Source organism: Saccopteryx bilineata, chromosome 3 (assembly GCF_036850765.1).
Source record: "Saccopteryx bilineata isolate mSacBil1 chromosome 3, mSacBil1_pri_phased_curated, whole genome shotgun sequence".
In the NCBI taxonomy this organism is placed as follows: domain Eukaryota; kingdom Metazoa; phylum Chordata; class Mammalia; order Chiroptera; family Emballonuridae; genus Saccopteryx; species Saccopteryx bilineata.
In genome coordinates, this window is record NC_089492.1 from 314,438,042 (window position 1) to 314,459,417 (window position 21,376).

Consider the following 21,376-nt stretch of genomic DNA (forward strand, 5'->3'; position numbering starts at 1 on the left):
ACCAGGCAAGCCAGGGTTTTGAACCGACAACCTCAGTGTTTCCAGGTTGACGCTTTATGCACTGCGCCAGCACAGGTCGAGTAATGGTTTTAGAGTAGTCTCAGCCTTGTCTCCAATCACCCACCCTTCACTTCCTCTGCCCTGGAGCCACCAAGACTTCCTTCTGTACCTCTGACTCTCCTTGACTCACCCTGCATCCCCCAGGTCTCAGTTTTGATGTCCCTTCCTCCAGGAAGCCATCTCTGATCCGCGGCCTGGGCCAAGCCCCGCCCCCGCGGTGTCCCACCCCAGCCCCGCCCACTCACCACTGGACTGGGGACAGGTCTGTCTTTCTCTCTGGACTGTGAGCTCATGAGGGCTGGGGTGTCTTGGTCATACGGCGTCCCCAACAGTACTAGCCCAGGAATCACCACAGAGAGAAGTTCAGGGAATTTGTTAAATAAAGGGGAGTAAATGAGTGAATGAATACAGGGATTAACCGCAGTTCCCTGACCCAGCCAATTACCGTATTTTTCACTCCATAAGACGCACCTAGGGTTTTAAGGAGGAAAATAAGAAAAAAAAAATCTGAACCAAATGGTGTGTGAAAATATTTAATAAAATATACCACAATAATATTTCAACAATGTAAACTCGACAGCAGTATTAACAACTATTAGCACTGTTATTGACAAATGAGAAGAGACTTTAATGTTCAAATACTCTTTTAGTTGAGAACCTGCAGCAGCTAAAAAATAAATAAATAAATAAAATAAACATTCGCTCCATAAGACACAGGGGCACTTTTCCCTCTACTTTTTGTGGAAAAAAAGTGCATCTTATGGAGCGAAAAATACAGTACATTAAACCTTCTTGGCCTGTGTGCTCCCAAAGACCAAAAGTTTCTCTTGCCTCTAGGGAATTAAAAAAAAAAAGGCAACAGTCATATATTGAACCTTTATTATGCCCTCCAGCTCTCATATCAGGCGCCCCTTCTTCCAGGAAGCCCTCCATTCCCTCCTCCCCAGCTGGGCAGGCACCCCTGGGGCGCTCCCACCCCAGTCATTCTGTGTTTCCCACCTTTTATTACAAAGACAAAGAGAGTCAGAGAGAGGGATAGATAGGAACAGGCAGACGGGAATGAAGAGAGATGAGAAGCATCAATCATTAGTTTTTCATTGTGACACGTTAGCTGTTCATTGATTGCTTTCTCATATGTGCCTTGACCGTGGGCCTTCAGCAGACCGAGTAACCCCTTGCTCGAGCCAGCGACCTTGGGTCCAAGCTGGTGAGCTTTTTGCTCAAACCAGGTGAGCCCGCGCTCAAGTTGGCGACCTCGGGGTCTCGAACCTGGGTCTTCCGCATGCCAGTCCGATGCTCTATCCACTGCACCACCCCCTGGTCAGGCTGTGTTTCCCACCTTTTGTTTACGACCAGAATCCTCGTCTCAAGAACCATTTCAGCTCATTTAGTTAAATGTTTCCAGGCTGCTCAGAGTGAGGTTAGCATTGGACCTGGTCTTATTAAGTTCTCCATAGCCATGAGCCACCATTATTGTTGTCATCATTGCTGTTGATCATCATAATCTCAGTTCCTGGTCCCTTTAAGTCTATCATTGCCAAGTTGTCCCTCCCCATGGATTGCTCTGCATCCTGGCAAAGAGGTGGGGAGGGGGCTTGAGCGGGACATAATTCTCAAGGGGGCCCAGAGCCAAAGGGCGGGGTCTTCTTCCTCCTTTCCTACCTTCGGGGAACCCCAGGGTTCCTGGGGCTCCTGTTCTCTGTGCTGGGCAGAGAGAGGAACATGAGTGTGCTGGGGGAGGGTAGAGGTGGTGTCACATCCCTCCCCTGCCACCGCCACCTTGCCTGTCCTGGGAGCTGCCGTCATTCAGTGCCTGTGAGCTTGCAGCAGGCCAGAGGGCAGGGAAGGGAGCGGGAGTGAGGACTTGCTCCTGTGTGCACACCCGCCTGGGCACCCTGCAGTCAGGTGCCAGGAGCCATGGGGCCCCCTGGCTTATGTGGCCACCATGGGACAGGAATCCTGCTCTCAGGTGAGTGTCCTCTCCCCTCACACCGGGTGGGATGTGTGTGTGTGTGTGTGCGCGCGCGCGCGCGCACACAGAAGGGAGACAGAAACACATAGAAACAGAGATATAGAGAGATAGACAGAAATAAAGACAAATATTAGAGAGATTGACAAAGACAGACAAAGACCAGAGATAATGACATATATACGGAGAGAGATGGGGTTGGAACCACAGAACTAGAGAAAGAAGGAAAGCTGGAACATGACAGACAGACAGAGAGGAGTCCAACAGAGGGAGGGTGTGGCTAGCTCATGCATCAGGATAGCATGACTGTGAACTTATGCTAAAAGGGTATCTGAGGCAAAACTTGAAACTATAATATATATTTTGGTAAGAAAAACATTTTGGGGGCAAAGAAGTGATTTTGCAGTTTGGCGTGTGGAGGTGAGGGCTCAACCGGCTTTGCTGAGAATGGCTCTCACATTTGGCAGGAGCTTCCTGGCTGACCCCCGCTGACCGCAGGGCTCCGGGTCCTCCCTGCGGGGTGGGGGTGGGGTGGTGCGCAGACAAAGGAGGGAGAGGGAGGCTGTGTGTTTCTCCGCAAGGCTTGCTTCCTCCAGGAGCAGAGGCAGGGCTCCGGGAGGAGGCGGGGGAAGGGGCCAGGTGAAGCCCTTCCACAGAGGGAGATGTTCCTCAAACTGTGTGATGAGACCCCCTGTTGATACTTTCACTCATATTTTTCATTTATCTTTTTTTTTTGCAAATTGGTCTCATCTTTTCTTTTTTAATTTTTTTAAAGACTTTATTTATTCATTTTAGACAGGAGAGAGAGAGAATGAGAGAGAGAGAGAGAGAGAGAGAGAGAGAGAGAAGGGAGGAGCAGGAAGCATCAACTCCCACATGTGCCTTGACCAGGCAAGCCCAGGGTTTTGAACCGGTGACCTCAGCATTCCAGGTTGACGCTTTATCCACTGCACCACCAAGAGGTCAGGCGGTCTCATGTTTTTAAAAAAAATTATTTATTTTTACTTAGAGAATTAAATTTAACAAGGTGACAGTGGTCAACTAAAGTACATAGATTTAGATCATTTATCTTTACAACAGCTAAACGAGATAGGAACTCTTTTTTTTTTTTAACAAGAGAGATAGAGAGATAAAGAAAGGGACAGACAGATAGGCAGGAAGGAAGGAAGATGAGAAGCATCAATTCTTCTTTGCGGCACCTTAGTTGTTTATTGATTGCTTTCTCATATGTACCTTGACCGGGGAACATATAAGCGAGTGACCCCTTGCTCAAGCCAGTGACCATGGGATCATGTCTATGATCTCACGTTCAAGCCAGCAACCCCGCACTCAAGCTGGTGAGCCCATGCTCCAGCCAGTGACCTTGGGGCTCAAACTTGGGTCCTGTGCGTCCCAGTCCAACGCTCTATGCACTGTGCCACCACCTGGTCAGGCGAGGCAGGAACTCTTATTACCCCATTTTACAAATAGGGAAAATGAGGCTCAAATGGAGAACATCACTTGCCCCCAAAATGGCAAAGCTGGGATTCAAACCTAGGCAGTCAGATTCTGAGCCTGTGGACTTAACCTCTAACAGCACTGCAGGCAGAAAATTGAAACACATAAAATAATTATAATAATATAATAATAATAGTGACTGAACACTTAATATGAACTGTTTTAAGCGTGTCACATCTGCTATCTCATCAGACTTCACAACAACCTGAGGAACTAAGTTCTACTATTCTCCCCATTTTGCAGTTGAAGAAACGGAGGCTCACAAAGAGAAAGCCCCTTGTTTCTTGCACATGATAATAGAGCCAGTGGGCACCAGTGCCAGTATTTGCTCCCAGATATCCTGAAAGCCGTGCCCTTCACCACTGACTGAGCAGGGACTGGAGCAGGGCTTCAGCCACACTGGGGTGGCCTGAGGGGCAAGGAGGAGCACGGCTGCCAGCCTCTGGTCACTGGGCTGCCGGGAGGGTGAGGGCATGTCCAGGTCACTGCACGGGACCGTGGCTGCTGGGGTGAGGGTCCTACCCACGCCCACAGTCTCCTCGAGCCTCCATAAAGCTGCACGGAATGGCCAGGTGGAAACTCCTGCTATCTGTTCAGCTTCCCTTCCCCGTGCGAGGGAGCTCTCCACCTGAGGGCAAGCCTGAGGAAGTAGCAAGGTGCATTTCTCCCAGGGGATGTAATAGCACAAGTGCCCTTTGTCAGGCGTAGGCTCTGTGCCCATCCCTGGGTGGGCAGGAGGAAGTCGCTGTCTTAGGAGCTGCCAGGCCAGGGTCAAGTTTGGCTTCTGCCACTTACTCTATGGCCTTGCAAAGTGACTTCACCTCTCTGAGCATCTGCTTCCCTCTGTGTGCAAGGGAGCGGCTGATCGCCCGTCTCCCCGAGTGAGCCAGAGCTCACTACCTCCCCACAACAACCTAGGATGCAGGTGGGATTATGCCCATTTTATGACTGGGGAAATTGAGGCTCAGAGAAGACAGAAACATGGCACAAGTCACATGGCCAGTAAGTGTCGAGTAGGAGTCAAGCCTCTATGGATGGAGTGCCATGTCCATGACCTCCGATCTCCCTCCACGTATGGAGAACAGAACTGGGCACCCCCAACATACTGCTCGCTCTATAAACGCCTCCTCTCTCCCCATCAGCCTCACTTTTGACCATGTGGAGTCTGCCAGCTGCAGCCCAGCTCAACCTTGATACCAACCTGCTTAACACCACCCAAAGTGAGAAGAATATTTTTTCTATGATTGGGACCCCCTGGACACTCCAGACTCCCAGCAGACTTGGAGATGTGGGCACAGAAGACAAGGCTGTCATTTTCAAGCACCCATCAAGGTTCCTTGTCCACAATCCCAACAGGACGAATCTGATGGGCCAGCTAGTGTCTGTCAACAATTGGCTGGATCAGTTGTTCTGGCAGCAGGGTACCAGGGGGTGGGGTGGGGGCACTGTGCTGTCATGGCCACAGGTGGGAAAGGTGGGCTAAGCAGTGGGAGCAGGACCTGGCTGGCATCCCTGTTACAGGTTTGATTCTCTCTGCTGCTGATATTAATAAGCAACTGTCATGTCCCAGACTTTCTGCTCTTGTAATGCGGCTCGGAGACGGGTAATAAGCTGCCCAAGACCACCTTAGAATGAGCCACAGACCTAGCATTTAAGTCCAAGCATTGAGCTCATGTATCTTTTGATAATTCCATTCTACCCCTGCTTCCCCGAGTCCCTCTGTGACTGTGTCTCGCTTGGCCTTCCTCTGTCTGTTCTCTGCCTCTGTCTCCCTCTCTCTCTTTCTCCCTGTGCAGAATCATTGGCCAAGCCCACCATTTCAGTCAGCCAGGGCACTGTCCAGGAGCAGAGGGAAATGGTGACCTTCTACTGTGACACCAAGGACACCAACATCACCATCCACTGGGTCTCCAACAATCTCCCCCTGGTGTTCCATGAGCGCATGCAGCTGTCCCCGGACGGCAAGACACTCACCATCCTCGCTGTCCGGCGGGAAGACGCTGGGACTTACCAGTGTGAAGCCTGGGGCGCCCTCCAGGCCCAGAGCAGTGACCCCACCTTTCTGGATGTGAACTGTGAGTTCCCTTTCCATTCTCCCTCACCCTCACTGACACCCACTCCCTGGTGATCTCATCCAGTCTCACAGCTTTGAATACCATCCAAATGCGGACTTGTCTGCCCTTGAACTCCAGGTGTATGACTGATGTCTCTACTTGGGTTCTACCAGAAACACCCAACTTCATGTATCTGAAACTGAGCTCCTTAACCTTTCCCTGTTTGATCCAAAATCTTGCCTCTGTCAGAACAAGGAAATAGCATTGCTGGCATGCTTTAGATGTGTCTTCCTATCCTATTTTATCCAGGGATAAGGCTGGCATTTAATCTCCATTCAACTTCTGCATCTCCTGCGTAAATGGTGCAGAGAGAGCTTGGGTGGGGAGAAGAGCTATATGAATATTACCCCTGTAAGTTCCTCTAAGAGAGCTGGTGCTGATGCGACTGTCCTGGCTCTGACTGCTCTTGTCCTCCCAGATGGTCCTGACCCCTTTGAAATCAAGTTGAAGTCCAGTGTACCTGGCAGAGAGGTGACTGGGCTGATAGAGGGCTCCAACATGACCTTCTCGGTGGAAACACGGTCTCACCCACCCCCAGCCTATTCCTGGTTTCTCCCCAATGACTCCATCCCGTCTCTCACCACAAGAACACTCACCATCCACGCCGTGTCCAGGGAACACGAGGGCACGTACAGGTGCTTGGTGTCCAACAGTGCCACTCACCTGTCCCACCTGGCTGCTCTTAAAGTTCAAGTCCTGGGTGAGTCTCTTTCTCCTGTTCCTCCCCTTTGTTCCTGCAAGAATCAGAGGTCCCCAGAGTGCGAGGAGGATCAGAGCAGTGGGGATGTCCCACATGGCTGGTGGCAGAGCAGGGTGCCGACCACAGGGAGGGCAGGCCCTGGCTCCTGCCTGGGCTCACCCCCCACAAGACCTCACCGGTCTCTATGGGTCGCCCATTGTCTGATTCTCTGGGGGGCGGATTCTCTATAGATGAAAACAATAACACAGAACTCACACATTGTCACACACACAGAGTAACACACACAAATTAGAATCACATGTACAGCACATTCATACATGTGCATAACACACAAGAGACACATACAACACACACAACACAATGCATAACACAACACCACAAAGCACGACACACTCACCCACATAAAATACAATATAACACACATATAACAGACATATACAACACAATCGACCAGCATATAACACATCACAGATACATAACACATACACCATACACACAAATCCATACCCATGTGTACACTATATTCACACATATGCACAACACATATAAAACACACTGGACATACACACATATCTCCCATACAACACATCTACAACCAACAAAACCACAATCACATGCCATATACCCACACAAAACATATACAAATGATACATAGATAACATACACACAGCACACACATCACAGACACTCAACATTTTCACATACAACACAGAAAACCACACATATCCTACATTCAACACCCTCAACACAGGCACACAACTGATGCAGAATACACACAGGCAATGTATCCACAGACCACACACACAACACAACCATGTACAAAGCATATACTTATATCATACAACCTATATTCATAGCACAAAAGATACCACAGACATACAACATACACTCACATACAGAAAAAATATAGATAGCACATATTTACACACATATGCATATGTACAACACCTACACCTTACAGTCACAAAACATACACACACAACACACACATATACAATGGACACAAACTCACACAAACCCCATAATATGTTTAAATAATTGTCACACAACATACACTCATACACAAAAAACTTACACATACCACCCACACAATACAGTCATATGCAAAACACACACACACACACCACTCACAACATATACATCCTTAGAAAACCCTGTGGGCTCTGGCAGGTCAAGATTCTAGGGAAGAGTCCCTGAACCTTATTCTCTATCTTTACGTGTTTCCAGAAAGGCCAACCATTGTGTCCCCAAGGCTGAACCTTGTGGAGAATGCCAGCCCTGTGGCCCTGACCTGTCAGACCACCCATAAGGTGGCTCAAGTCCAGTGGTTACTGAGGGGCCAGCCCCTCCTGCCCAGCAAGCATCTGGCACTGTCAGCCAACAACAGGACCCTGGTCATCCACAACCTCTGGCGGAATGACACTGGGCCCTATGAGTGTGAGGTCCGGAACTGGGGCAGCTGGGCCCGAAGTAAACCCCTCAGCCTGACCATCAGCTGTGAGTCACCTGAGCCTGGGCCTTCTCCTACGCCCTCCCTTCCTCTCCTCCCTCTCCTCCCTCGCTCTTAGTTCTTCCAGTAGTCATTCATTCCACAATGGCTGAGTACCTCTCTGGGCCAGGCATCTCTGGGCACAGGGCAGAACAAAGCGCCTGCCCTCGCGGAGCTTATGCTCCAGTGGGGGAGATGGGCCAGAAACAGCTAAGCAAGGGAGGTACATGGTGTGTCACGTGGGGCTAAGCCCATGAGACAGCGAGAGGGACAGGGTGGGCTGGGAGGGGGGAAGGTGATGCTGCCATACGGGGGGGGGGGGGCAGTCAGGGAAGGCTTCCCTGAGGAGGTGGCATTGGTGCAGAGACAAAAGGAGGCAGGGAGTGGGCCATGTAGGCAGCTAAAGGAAGAGAGTCCCAGGGGGTGGGAACAGTGCTTGGCACGTCAGAGGGTCCCAAGGAGGCCAAGGAGACCAGAGACGTGAATCAGGGGGAGGTAGAACAGAAGAGGTCAGGAGGCGACAGGCTGGGGCAGAGCACGCAGGGCCCCCGTGGGCCCAGGTGTGGGCACCAGAGCCACAGAGGCTCTGAGTGGAGGAGGGACAGGACCACACAAGTTTCACAGGTCTTCCTGGACCTTGTCTACAGAGTGGAAGCAGAGGAGAGGCAGGAGCTTGTAGAGTGTGTTTGTCTGGGTCCTGGGAGAGGCAGACCCAAGGTGAGATTAAATGGGGTTATACCTGCAAGGATTTTATTAGGGGAGAGGTTCTTGTGAGAACAGGTAGGGAGGGAGCTGGGACGGCTGGGAGAGCCCTTGGGCTGGGGGCAAGCCTGACCCTAGGTGACAGATAAAGGAAGGGAGGGTTGGGCGGAAGCCTGTAGACTGCCATGTAGTCTGAGCAACATTGTCAAGGTTGCCAGGAGGCCCATGTCTTTCAAGAAGAGGCCTGCCTCAGTTTCCCCAGCACACTCAGGTGTTGGCAGGGTGCAGCCCATGGAGGGCTGGGAGTGGATTTCAAGGCACAGCAGCCCGACCTTTGGCCAATTAAACTCCTGCCACCAGAGGTCTGCAAGCGCCCTCTCGTGGCGACCGAGAAAAAAATTGTCCATCTAGAGAGGATGGGGTTGGACCAGAATGGCACTGTGGGTGATGAGAGGAGTGGGACTATAGACATTTTTTAATATGGAACTCACAGGATGAAGTAAAAGAGAAGGAGGGGAGTCAAGAACAAGTCTAAGGGTTTTTACACTCGATCTTAGCCAAAAGGCCGAGAAGCGATTGCCCAAGGTTTTTTGCCCAAGCTATTCAAAGCACGTAGAAACCATGGCTGAGGTGGAGAAGATTGGGGGGAAGAGGCTTGTGCAGCAGGAGAGAGCAGGGGTTCCACTGTTACACGTTATGTAGCAGGAGGACATAGGGAAAAGATTAAATGCATTGTTTCCTCTTCTTTCCCTTCCTCTCTTGCTATCCCTCTTTCCTTCCTATTCCAGTCATTACACCAAAAATATCTATTTGGTTCTCTCTCTATGCTGATCAACGTGGTGGGCACTTGACAACAGATAGCCATGGCTTCCAGAGCTCAGTGCCTACTGGAGCATTTGAGACTGGGGTGGAGACACTAACAAAGGGGCAGATAAGGGATCCTGGTGGCCTTGGGATTAGGATGGGTGAAATTAACAGATTCAAAGGATATTTAGCAGGAGGCAGGGTCAGGGGCAGGATTTTCCTCCTTTCCAGGAATGTCCCACCTAAACACTCTTTGCACCCTTCTTTCCCAGTAGTTTACATTATACAAGACAAGACACACACTCTTAGTTTGCATGAGAAATCCGACAGCCTTTTGCTAGTCTCTGTTGTGGATGTGGAAGGACAGCCAAGGGCTGTTTACAAGGAAAATCCATGAACATCTCTACCATGGAGAACACCCAGATGTATAATTAAATATCACAGAGCCACGTGTTATTAAATAGGAAATTCTATCAGAAAAAAATATATAACTTTTTTTTTTTTTCTCACAGAGACAGAGAGAAAGATAGATAGGGAGAGACAGACAGGAACGGAGAGAGATGAGAAGCATCAATCACCAGTTTTTCGTTGTGACACCTTAGTTCAGTGGTCCCCAACCTTTTTTGGGCCATGGACCGGTTTAATGTCAGAAAATATTTTCACGGACCAGCCTTTAGGGTGGGACAGATAAATGCACAAAATAAGATTATGCGACCGGCGTAAAAACTGTGGTATTTTTAAATATAATTGTCGAACTTATGAGACAAGCATCAAGAGTGAGTCTTAGATGGATGTAACAGAGGGAATCTGGTCATTTTTAAAAAATAAAACATCATTCAGACTTAAATATAAATAAAACAGAAATAATTTAAGTTATTTATTCTTTCTCTGTGGACCGGCACCAAATGGCCCACAGACCGGTACTGGTCCGTGGCCCAGGGGTTGGGGACCACTGCCTTAGTTGTTCAGTGATTGCTTTTTCATATGTGCCTTCACTGTGGGGCTACAGCAGACCGAGTGACCCCTTGCTCGAGCCAGCAACTTTGGGTCCAAGCTGGTGAACTTTTGCTCAAACCAGATGGGCCCACGCTCAAGCTGGCGACCTCGGGGTCTCGAACCTGGGTCCTCCGCATCCCAGTCCAACGCTCCATCCACTGTGCCACCGCCTGGTCAGGCCTGAAGCTTGCTGTCTTAAGAGGATCCTTTGTCAGAATTTGCTTTTGCAAGGGTGGGGCTTTTTGGTTTTGATTGTGATCCCCTCCCATCCCTGCTCCGTGTTACAAACTAGGATCGATTTACTAGGCAGCTAAGGGGGAAAGGGAGCGTTTTCTCTTTATCTAGCTGAGATTCCTTTCAACAGCAGTTAGAACCTTTGTTGTCCAGGGTGTAACCTGAAATTAATCTTAGTTAGAATTGAGAAGGAAAAAAAGGTGAAACTTTCAACATGGAAGCCAACAGGGCGGAGTAGGATAACTCGCCAGGGGAGGATGGGCGCATATTTGGCTTTGCACACAGATGGCCCTGACCGGGTGGACATCACCAGCGGGCCGGAGTCCGCGGTGGTCCACAATGTCAAGGCGAAGCTCAATGCCAGCATAACCCTGCAGTGTCGAGCCGAGTCCCAGCCAGGTGCCAAGTATCACTGGACCCTGGAACACTCCACCACTGTGTATATGGGGGAGAAGCTGACCATCAGGGCCCTGACCTGGAAACACCAGGGGACCTACAGCTGCACGGCCCTCAACCCTCTGACCAGGGTGGCCCACTCCGCCTCGGTCCTGGTCAGAGTAGTGGGTAAGTCCTTCAGGTGTAGACACTACCCTCCCCTCGGGTACAACTGGCCTTTTCTGACCTTGGGGTGTAGAAATGAGTGCACTGCGTGGGCATGTGGCAATCCAGAGCTGCTCAATCCCAACCCTCACTGCTCAGGCCCTGCAACCTCTACTTCCTAGCTGTGTGCCCTGAGAAACTCAGGCTGCTTTGAGCCTCAGTTTTCCTACCTGTAAATGGGGTATGTCATGCCTGCCTTTCATAGCTGTTTAAAAGTACAATGGGTCAGGGAGACAGCCAGTGAGAGGAGGAGTGAGCTGGTAGAGAAATCAGGAATTATATTAATAGCAATGTTAATTACATGGCTGGCAGCGAGTCTCCGTATATCTGTCCTGAGTTCTTGCGCAGGCAACACGGTCTAGTCGCCATGGCTCACCTGTGGCTCCAATGCTTATGAGCTGTGTGACCTTGGGCATGCTACTTAACCTCTCTGGGCCTCTGCTTCCTAATCTGCAAAACAAACGTAATAATTATGCTTACATATATCTTAGGTTTGTTGACAGTTAATCAACATGTATAAAGTTCTATGGCAGTGCCTGGCATACTGTATTTGTTAAACAAATAAAATTATTCTTTATTGAGCCTGTGCCACATGCTCAAAGCAAGCTTTTTATATATAATGTCTGCAAATATTTCTTGGGCACTCTCTGTCTGCTGGCTGTGGGGCGGGCCTCTGTCTCCACCGGACAGTAGAGACGGAGAACTAGAGATTCCAGCCTTGTCCCTGGGTTGGAAACCGGGCTGGCTGCCTCTAGAGCAGTGTTCTTATTTGTCCACTAAGCAGAGGACACCATGCAGCTTCCCAAATAACCTCACTTGATCTTCAGAACCATCCCCTGGTCTTGTTAGGACCACTTGATGGATGGAGAAACAGAGGCTCAGAGGAGGAAGCAGGGAGTCCGCTTGATGTTGACGGGGGATGTAGGATTTGTATGAAAACCTCTTGGGGCTTAAAGCATAGGGGACGGCAGCTTTATTACCATCGCCATCATCACCGCCACCTTTTATCGAGCCCCTCCTATGGGCGAGCTCTGTGCTGGTACCTTCCCATGCAGTCTCATTTCATCTCTTAGCAAGCCTACAGGGATTTGAATTGCTATGCTTGTTTGACACAAAGAAATGGAGGTTTGACATAAAGAAATGGAGCGAATGAAACTAATAACCCCACAGGCATCCAGGAAACCCCTCCTGCCCCTCCGTGCAGAGCTCCTTCCTCATATCCCAACCCCATGGCTGCCTTCTCGCTCCCTACAGATGGACCTCACCCCTGTGAGAAAGTTCTAGCAAAAGCAGGATGAGCAAACCGCAGGCCAAAATTAATGATAAAAACTGCCATTTATTAATTGCCTACTATGTGCCTGGTATTGACATTCATGATCTCATCTCACCTTCACAACAGCCTTGCAGGTGAATATATAAGGAAACTCACATATTCATAATCACAGGGCCCCAGAGAGGCAAAGCCTTGTGCTGTGAAAGCCATATGTGACCCATCATTGTAAGCAGTGTCCTTGTCACAGCACAACCATATGAAGTAGGCCCTATTATCCCTGTTTTAAAGACGAGACAACTGAAACAGAGATTAAGAGCACAGTCAAGGTCACACAGCTGATATGTGAACCTTGGCTGTTTGACTCCAGAAACGATTAAAACCACAAAATCTTGACTCTCAGTGATTGGAAAACCAGTGCTCATCAAATGAAGTGGAGATAAAGCCACAAGCTTGGGAAATGGGATGGGAGCAGGGAGGAGAGTGTGTCAGGCCCAGGTCCTGATTCTCTCTCTAGGCCCAGGTCCCCAGTCATCCTTGTCTGCAGTGCTCATTGCTGCTATGGCCATCGGGACCCTGACTGTCATCACCCTATCCATAGGGCTGGGCTGTTTCCTCTGCAGCAGAAATGCCAGCCGGTAAAGCTGGGAATGAGGTGGGGCGGTGGTCTTCCAGGGACCTGACCCACTGGGTGGGGGTGGGGAGGGTTGCTGCCCATGGTGCTGAGCATCATCCACGACACCTGGGGAATTCAGAGAGTTTGGGGCCTAGGCTAAGAATGGACATGGGATATGGACAGAGCCTGCAGAGATGGGAAGGAATAGATGTACAAAAGTATGAGGGCTTTGGTATTTCAGGCCCTCAAGAAAAACAGCGGAGGACCCCATCCAGGAGGTCAACACACCCACCTCAGAGAAGGAGCACCCTGCACAGCCCAGGTCCAGTAAGTGACTTTGTAGCTGATGCCCCGGGCAGCGGTGAGGGCTGGCAAAGGAGGCTGGTGCTGGGAGCCTGCCTGCTCCTAGCTTTGCCACTAAATCCTCATGTGATCATAGGTAAGCCTTGCTCTCTCCAAGCCTCAGTGTCCCCATCTGGAAAATGGATGAGATTGGAGTTAAGAAATCTGAGTAGTTCTGCTTGTTCCAAAAGCCATAGCAAAAATAAGGCATCATGTGGCCATTCTCTCCTCCCTCAGTCTCAGAAAACTTTGTTATTTGATTGCTGTAGCAGAGAAAATCAATCACAACACTCCTCTCTGCTGAATCCAGAATCAGCCTCATAACCCATCTCAACACAGTACCCCAAGCACCTCTACTGATGGGTGGGAGGTCACCAAAGGCAAAGGAAACATCATTGCCATCTCTGGCCTAGGATTCTAGAAGGATGGGCTTCATAAAATAGAACTCTTCTAGATACTGACTAGTCCTGATCAGTTTTGCACAGAGGAAACCCAAGGCCAAGACAAAGGACAAACCCACACGACCAGGGACCCACTCATGCAACTGAGGCTATGTCTTAGATTTCTGTTCTCATACATTTCATCCAACAGTCTTGTCTAACCTAGAAACAGTTTTCTGGAGCATCCCAGGTCAAGTTCACTGGAAATGTGATGAAGAGTCCTGGGGAGAAGGGAAGGAAGGTTTCTGTCACCTTCCTCCTGGGAATAGCAGTGACCCAGAAAAACTGCCCCTTCCTTCATAGCCATTACTAACTCCAGCCCTGGGCTGGCATTTGCTTTCTCTAGACTGGCCAAGGCCTGTGTATGCCAATATACCCCCACCTCAAGGACCGGTCAAAGTCAAAAAGGTGGGTGATACTCCAGAAGGACCCTCGGTCTCCCCTCACTGTCTGGCTCTTGCACAGCCCAGAAGGGCTGTTCCAGTCTCATTTCTTGGGGTGGGGGGCCAGGCATGTTTTCTTGAGGATACCAGTGCCAGCTTGGGTCTCTGCATTTTCTCCTCTGCCTTCTCTGGGGATCCCAAGACCCTCCCTGACTCTTCCCGTTCCTCTTCCTTGTCCTCTAGTTCTTCACCATGACCATGTCTAGCCTTGAGCTCCTCTGGGAATGATAAGGGACCTAACTGCTTCTGAGGCCAATGATAATTCTGAGAATTTCTGGGGTGGCCCCCACCCCAAGTCCCATGACCTCTTCACTCTTTTCCTGTCTCCAGATGCTGCCATCAGATTCCCCAGAGCAGGTCTATGACCTATGTTGGCTCTGTTGGATTTGATTCAAGGAGCTGCAGAGGGTATACTATCCTAAATTGTAGATTTGACAAATCTGAGGAACCATCTCGCCTAAATAATTATTGTTCACTGCAGGGCCAGGGATGGGGAGAAAGTGGCCCAAGGCCTCGCAGGGATGTGGGTCAGATACTAGGCCTTTGGCTTCTATTCTGTATTCCTTCCACCTCCAGGGCTTGGAATTGGGTTGCAAATGAGATGGCCTTGGGCCCAGCATGTGCTGGGATGCAAAGGATGGTTTAGGGTTGGGATTTTAGAAGTAGCCAGTTGAAAGGAAAGAGTTTTAAGGCAGAGGCAGGGTCCTGGGTCCTAACTTTGCTTCTTTGAATTCTTTGTGAGAACCTGGGTGAATTTCTTCCTCTCTGGGTCTCTGAAGAGTGCAAGTAGGCACTTTCCAGGCACTGTGATTCTAATGCAGTCTGTGCCTGTGGGCCCTAACCAATCTCCCGGTTCACTTGCAGAAGGATCTGCCTTCTGCCACCCCTGGGGGCTATTCTTATGGCCCCACGAAGCCATCGCCCAAACTTGCGCTGCATCCATTGGCCTCTACTCTACCAAAAGGAAACCCAGAGTCAAACTATGAGGTATTTTTATGTCACACAGAATCCTTGGACAGGTTGAGAGCTGTCACCAATCGGCTTTTTCCTCATTGCTGAAGAATCTGTAAAATCAATATCAAGAGAACTTCCCTTTGAAAACCCTTTCAAGTCCATTCACCCATTTCCATCTCATCACCTTATTTCGTTGCCATCTTTTCCCTCCCATCCACTTCATTCCTGTTCTTTCCATCTATATATTTAATCCGGCCCATCCGCTCTATGTCTTACCACTCGGTTCCTCTTTATGTAATGTTCCTATTTACATTCATTTCTGTCGGATTGCCTTTTATTTCATCCCACCACATTCCACTTCTTCTAATTCTATAGATTTTTTCCCATTCACTTCCTTTTCTTTCCATTTCCTTCTTTCTCTCCTCTAATTTTCTCCCCCTATCTCTTCCCCTTCCATTCATTTCTGTTTCACTGCTTTCCATTCCCCTCCTCTCTGTTTCCTTCCATTTATCCTCCATTCTTGTCTCTCTATTCCCTCTATTGTGTTCCACTCCACTCCACTCCTGTTCCCCCCACCCAACTCCCCCCAACCCACCCCACCCCACCCGACTCCATTCCATTCCACTCCACCCCACCCCGCTCCACTCCCCCCACCCCACTCCACTCCTGTTCCACCCCACCCACCCCACTCCCCCACCCCACCCCACCCGACTCCATTCCATTCCACTCCACCCCACTCTAGTCTGTTCTTTTCATTTCCACTTGCTCTTCCCATTTCTCTTCCATCACACCCCATTCCACTTGTCTTAGTTATTTTCCATTCCATACTTCTCATTTAATTTCCTACTTTTACGTCTTTTCATTCCCTTTCATTTCGTGCTATTGTATCAGTTTCCTTAAATTCCATTTCGTTACTTGAGTCCCTAGTGATCCAGTCCCTCCTCTTTTCATTCTTTTCAATTTTACTGCTTTATTCCCACCCTTTAATTCCCAGTGTCCTTTCATTATATTTCTTTTCTGTAATTTCCTCTGCATTCCTTTCCTCTTTCTCACTTCCCTGCTTTCTCTTCCATTCTTTTCCTAAAATTCATTTCCTTCCCACTCTTTTCCACTCAGTTCCATTCTAATCCTGCACTTCGTTCCATTACTCTTTGCACTCCATGTATCTCACTTCATCCTTTTCCACTAGGATTTTTCTCTCTACTCCATCCTTTTGCTGGTATTTCCTGGGCACCGTGCCACGTAGTCTGCTCGTTTCCTGCCTGCAGTTCCATTGTGTTCCTTTCTGCTCCCTTCTATTCCTTTTCTCTCCGTTTCACTCATGGCTTTCCCCTCCCTGTCAGTTGCATTGCTAACTATTCCTTTTAACTCATTTCCTTTTCTTTCTGGTTCCTCATTTCTTTCATGATATATACATATTTACTTCCCTACGTTTCTCCCATGGGAGATTTGGGGCAATCTGCAGCAAGTTTACACTCCACTATAAAATGGTGCTAAGTCAGAAATGGGAATTGCAATAAAAATACATAGTTTTAATAATAGTAGGAAGTCAAGATATGGATAAAAAGTAAAAATATGCTGAATATACATAGTATCTGTACCTACACTTCTTGTTCATCTTCAAGTTTCCTGGTGGCCAAATTAAAAAGAGAAGTATAATCAGTTTCATTACCCCAAAAGGAAGAAAAGTATTAGCTCATCCGGCATAAGCAGAACTTCCCAACGTGGGTGATGGCTTCCCAGTTCTAAGGAATTGAAATTACTTCAGAGAACTCAACTGATAACATCCCTGTCATTGGGACCAGCCAGATTACTCCACTTCCAGGGATAGACTGTAGACCCTATACTCTAAAGGAGTCAGTCACCAATCTAACTTTGAGGAGGCAGAAGAGGAGGACCAAATCCAAGTCTTACTGACAATGTTTTGTTAGGTTTGGAAAAGAGAAAGTTTAGGGACATAGAACTTCAATATTTTAGTGTCTGAAGGCTGGCTTGGGGTAGAGGGACAAATGTGTTCCCTATTATTCCAGAGGGCAGATCAATTACTTTGGAGGCTAGATTCTAGGGTAGCAGACTTTAGCCCAACCGACAGATGAAGCATTCTTGAAAGATGTAAATGTCCTATATATCTTAGTTAGGGATTTTCAGGTAAAAAAGATAAACCCAGGACCTGGCTGGTTGGCTCAGTGTTAGAGCAGTAGAGAGTCCCGGGTTCGATTCCCGGCCAGGGCACACAGGAGAAGCGCCCATCTGCTTCTCCACCCCTCCCCCTTTCCTTTCTCTCTGTCTCTCTCTTCTCCTCCAGCAGCCAAGGCTCCACTGGAGCAGGGTTGGCCCAGGTGCTGAGGATGGCTCCATGGCCTCTGCCTCAGGTGCTAGAATGGTTCCAGCAGAAATGAAGCAACACCCCAGATGGGCAGAGTATTGCCCCCTGGTGGGCATGCCGGGTGGATCCCGGTCGGGTGCATGTGGGAGTCTGTCTGACTGCCTCCCAGCTTCTAACTTTGGAAAAATACAAAAAGAAAGAAAGAAAGAAAGAAAGAAAGAAAGAAAGAAAGAAAGAAAGAAAGAAAGAAAGAAAGAAAGAAAGACTCTCTGAAAGTAGTTCAGATAAAATGGGGATTAATTGGGAGAACACCAGGGAAATCTCAGATACTTCAATTTCAGAAATTACTGTGGGAACTGGAATGTTATCAGGAAGATTTTCTTTCTTTCTTTCTTTCTTTCTTTCTTTCTTTCTTTCTTTCTTTCTCTCTCTCTCTCTCTCTTTCTTTCCTTCTTTCTTTCTTTTTTTTTTTTTTAGAGGGGTGGACAGATAGGGACAGACAGACAGGAAGGGAGAGAGATGAGAAGCATCAATTCTTCATTGTGGCACCTTAGTTGTTCATTGATTACTTTCTCATATGTGCCTTGACCGGGGAGCTACAGCAGAGGGAGTGACCCCCTTGCTCAAGCCAGTGACCTTTGGGCTTAAGCAAGTGACCATGGGGTCATGTCTATGAATCCATGCTCAAGCCAGCGACCCCGCTCTCAAGCTGGTGAGCCCACACTTAAGCCAGATAAGCCTGTGCTCAAAGCAGTGATCTTGGGCTTTTGAACCTGGGCCCTCTGTGTCCCAGGCTGATGCTCTCTCCTCTGTGCCACTGCCTGCTCAGGCAGGGAGATTTTTTTTTATGTGGCTGCTTATTTTTGCTGATATATAAATTTGTTCTATTCATCTCAGTCCAGATTGAATTCTTAGGCAAGTTTCCTGGTCACTACTATTCTATAACTTCAGATTATATATAACAACCTCTACTACTATGTTAGGGTAGTATTTCAGGTTCAACATCTCCAAAGAAAATCAGACTGGCTCAGGCTATTGCATGGATTGCATTGAGGTTCGTCAACTCTCCAATCAGCTATGAATTGGTATAAACTTAGCCTCCTTAGTCCCTTTCTCTCTCTCTCTCTCTCTAAGTGAGAGGAGAAGGAGAGAAACAGGAAGGGAGAAAGATGATAAGCATCAACTCAAAATTGCAGCACTTTAGCTTTTCCTTTTTTTGTGTGTGGCAGAGACACAGTCAGAGAGAGGGACAGACAGACAGGAAGAGAGAGAGATGAGAAACATCAATTCTTCGTTGTGGTTCCTTAGTTGTTCATTGATTAATTTCTCATATGTGCCTTGACCTGGGGGCTACAGCTCACCAAATGACTCCTTGCTCGAGCCAGCGACCTTGGGCTCAAGCTGGTGAACCTTGCTCAAACCCGCTGAGCCCGCGCTCAAGCTGGCAACCTCAGGGTCTTGATCCTGAGTCCTCTGCGTTCCAGTCTGACACTCTATCCACTGTGCCACCGCCTGGTCAAGTGAAGTTGCAACACTTTAGCTTTTCATTGATTGTTTCTCATACATACTTTGACCAGGAGGCTCAAGCCAATGACCTTGGGCTTCAAGCCAGTGACCTCTGGGTTCAAGCCAGCAACCCTGATCCCATACTCAAGCTGGCGACCCTGCTCTCAAGCTGGTGAGCCTTCTCTCAAGCCAGCAACCTCAGGGTTTCAGAATTGGGAGCTCAGAGTCCCAGGTGGATGCTCTATCCACTGCAACAGCATTGCTCATGCAGTTACTCTCTTTATTGGGGTATGGGGACATGTTTGTTCCCTTTTATTACTAGAACAAAAGTTTTTCCTTGAAATCTCACCCACAAAATTTCCTTTTACATCTCCTTGGTATAAGTTCTGTCAGATAGTATCCCATGTTGCAAAGAAGGCTGAGAAAGTGAGATGGTACCCTTTTCAGTCTCTTCAATGGAAGCAGAAGAGAGAAAAGTGGGGAAGGATGTCAGGTCAGTCAACTCAGTGTCTGCTCCATTATTGAGGGATAACAAGGAGTGAACCACGTAGAGAGTCTGGTGAAAAGGCCCTGAGGTGGGTGTATTTGTGATCTGTTGCTGTATAATGAATTACCACAAACTTACCAGATTTAAGCAATATACATTTATCATCTGACAGTATCTGTGGATCAGGAGTCCAGGCACTGCCCATATTGGTCTTCTGCAAGGTTGTACTCAGGTGTCAGCCAAGGCTCAGGTCTGAGCTGAGGCTTGACTAGGGAAGGACCCACTTCCAAGTGTATGTCATTATTGGCAGCATTCAGTTCGTTGCAGGTTGTCATCTGAGGACTTCAGGTTTTTAGTGGCTCTCAGCTAGAGGCCATCCTCACTCCTTTGCCACATGGGCCTCTCCCTAGGCAGCTCACAACACTTCCTCAAAGCTGAGACAGAAATCACAATCTTATATAACAGAATCATGTGCACACAATCCTGCACTTCAGATCACCATTTTTATATTCTCCTGGTCATATGCAAGTCACATGTCTAGCCCTCAAGGGCAGGGAGATAACATAAGGGCATGAATATCAGGATAAGGGGTAATTGGGACCACCTTAGTGTCTGTCCTCCTCAGTGAGGGGATATACGGGCCATTGCAGGAACAGTGAGGCACCAGTGTGACTGAAGTGCAGTAAGAAAGGAGGAGTGTTTTGGAATTTTCATCGATGGGGAAGCAGTGTGCAGAGTGCTTGGGCGCTGGAGACAGCAAGTGGAGAAGGAGGGCTCCCCAGGAAATGGAACTCACTTTCTCTCCTTGTGTAACAGGTGCTTGTGAATCCAGAATGCAGCATTTACTGCCGAATGAAGCCCTCAGTCTAATAGAAGCAAGGATCCTTTCTCCAGAAGTCCTAGAGAAACCACGTTCAATCATACATTCAGTAACATTTATTGAGTGTGTAATATATTCTTGCCATGCTCTTTGCAGACTTTGTGACATTTTATTTCAATATGTCATTCAAGCTCTGGACCCTAGTTCCCACCAAATTTTAGGCTTTGACTAATACTTCTTTAAAAACAACAGAAACAGAGCAAAAGTGACATAAAATTAGAGGGCCAAGGTTGGAGACACAGCAGCTAGGGGTGCCATAGCTGCATCATGAGAATGGGGAAACACTGTTGATAGACACAGTATTCAGGGAGGAGCGTGTGAGCCAGCCAGGGATCTTAGGCTTTTAATATTGTTGTAAAAATGGTAGCCAAGCCTGACCAGGCAGTGGCGCAGTGGACAGAGCATCGAATTGGGATGCTGAGGACCCAGGTTTGAGACCCCGAGGTTGCCAACTTGAGCGCAGGCTCATCTGGTTTGAGCAAAAGCTCACCAGCTTGGACCCAAGGTTGCTGGCTCGAGCAAGGGGTTACTCAGTCTGCTGAAGGCCCGTGGTCAGGGCACATATGAGAAAGCAATCAATGAACAACTAAGGTGTCACAATGCGCAACGAAAAACTAATGACTGATTGATTGATGCTTCTCATCTCTCCATTCCTGTCTGTCTGTCCCTGTTTATCCCTCTCTCTGACTCTCTCTCTGTCTCTGTAAATTAATTAATTAATTAATTAATTAATAAAAGAAAATGGTAGCCAATGCAAACCAACATGAAAGGGGATATGTGGTTTAAAATACTGAAGAAATGAAATTATTGTCTGTAGATGATTGTCTCACTAGAAAAGCAAGAGACTCAAATGGAATACTATATACAAGAATTCACAACATATTTGTAGGTTAACCAGATACAAAATACATTATTTTTCACAAGAAAGACAGAAACAGAGAGAGAGG

General features: G+C 48.2%; 1 protein-coding gene across 1 annotated transcript; it reads left to right on the forward strand.

Annotated features, from left to right (window-relative positions):
• The first annotated feature begins 1,897 nt into the window (after positions 1–1,897).
• CEACAM20 (CEA cell adhesion molecule 20) lies at positions 1,898–20,419 on the forward strand. The gene is made up of 13 exons (XM_066271859.1): positions 1,898–2,029; positions 4,669–4,746; positions 5,323–5,601; positions 6,059–6,340; positions 6,510–6,518; positions 7,568–7,837; positions 10,851–11,129; positions 12,959–13,073; positions 13,293–13,378; positions 14,180–14,241; positions 14,607–14,640; positions 15,139–15,263; positions 20,366–20,419. Exons 1-13 carry the CDS (start codon positions 1,978–1,980, stop codon positions 20,417–20,419), a joined length of 1,725 nt encoding a protein of 574 aa, XP_066127956.1. The 5' UTR covers positions 1,898–1,977.
• The last annotated feature ends 957 nt before the right edge of the window (positions 20,420–21,376 follow it).

What these genes read in the sequence shown, in the direction of transcription:
- CEACAM20 (XM_066271859.1), top strand. Translation starts at nt 1,978, where the DNA reads ATGGGGCCCCCTGGCTTATGTGGCCACCATGGGACAGGAATCCTGCTC. An exon ending in GACCGGTCAAAGTCAAAAAG is followed by an intron (nt 14,242 to 14,606) that starts GTGGGTGATACT and finishes TCCTGTCTCCAG; the next exon opens with ATGCTGCCATCAGATTCCCC. An exon ending in TTCCCCAGAGCAGGTCTATG is followed by an intron (nt 14,641 to 15,138) that starts ACCTATGTTGGC and finishes CGGTTCACTTGC; the next exon opens with AGAAGGATCTGCCTTCTGCC.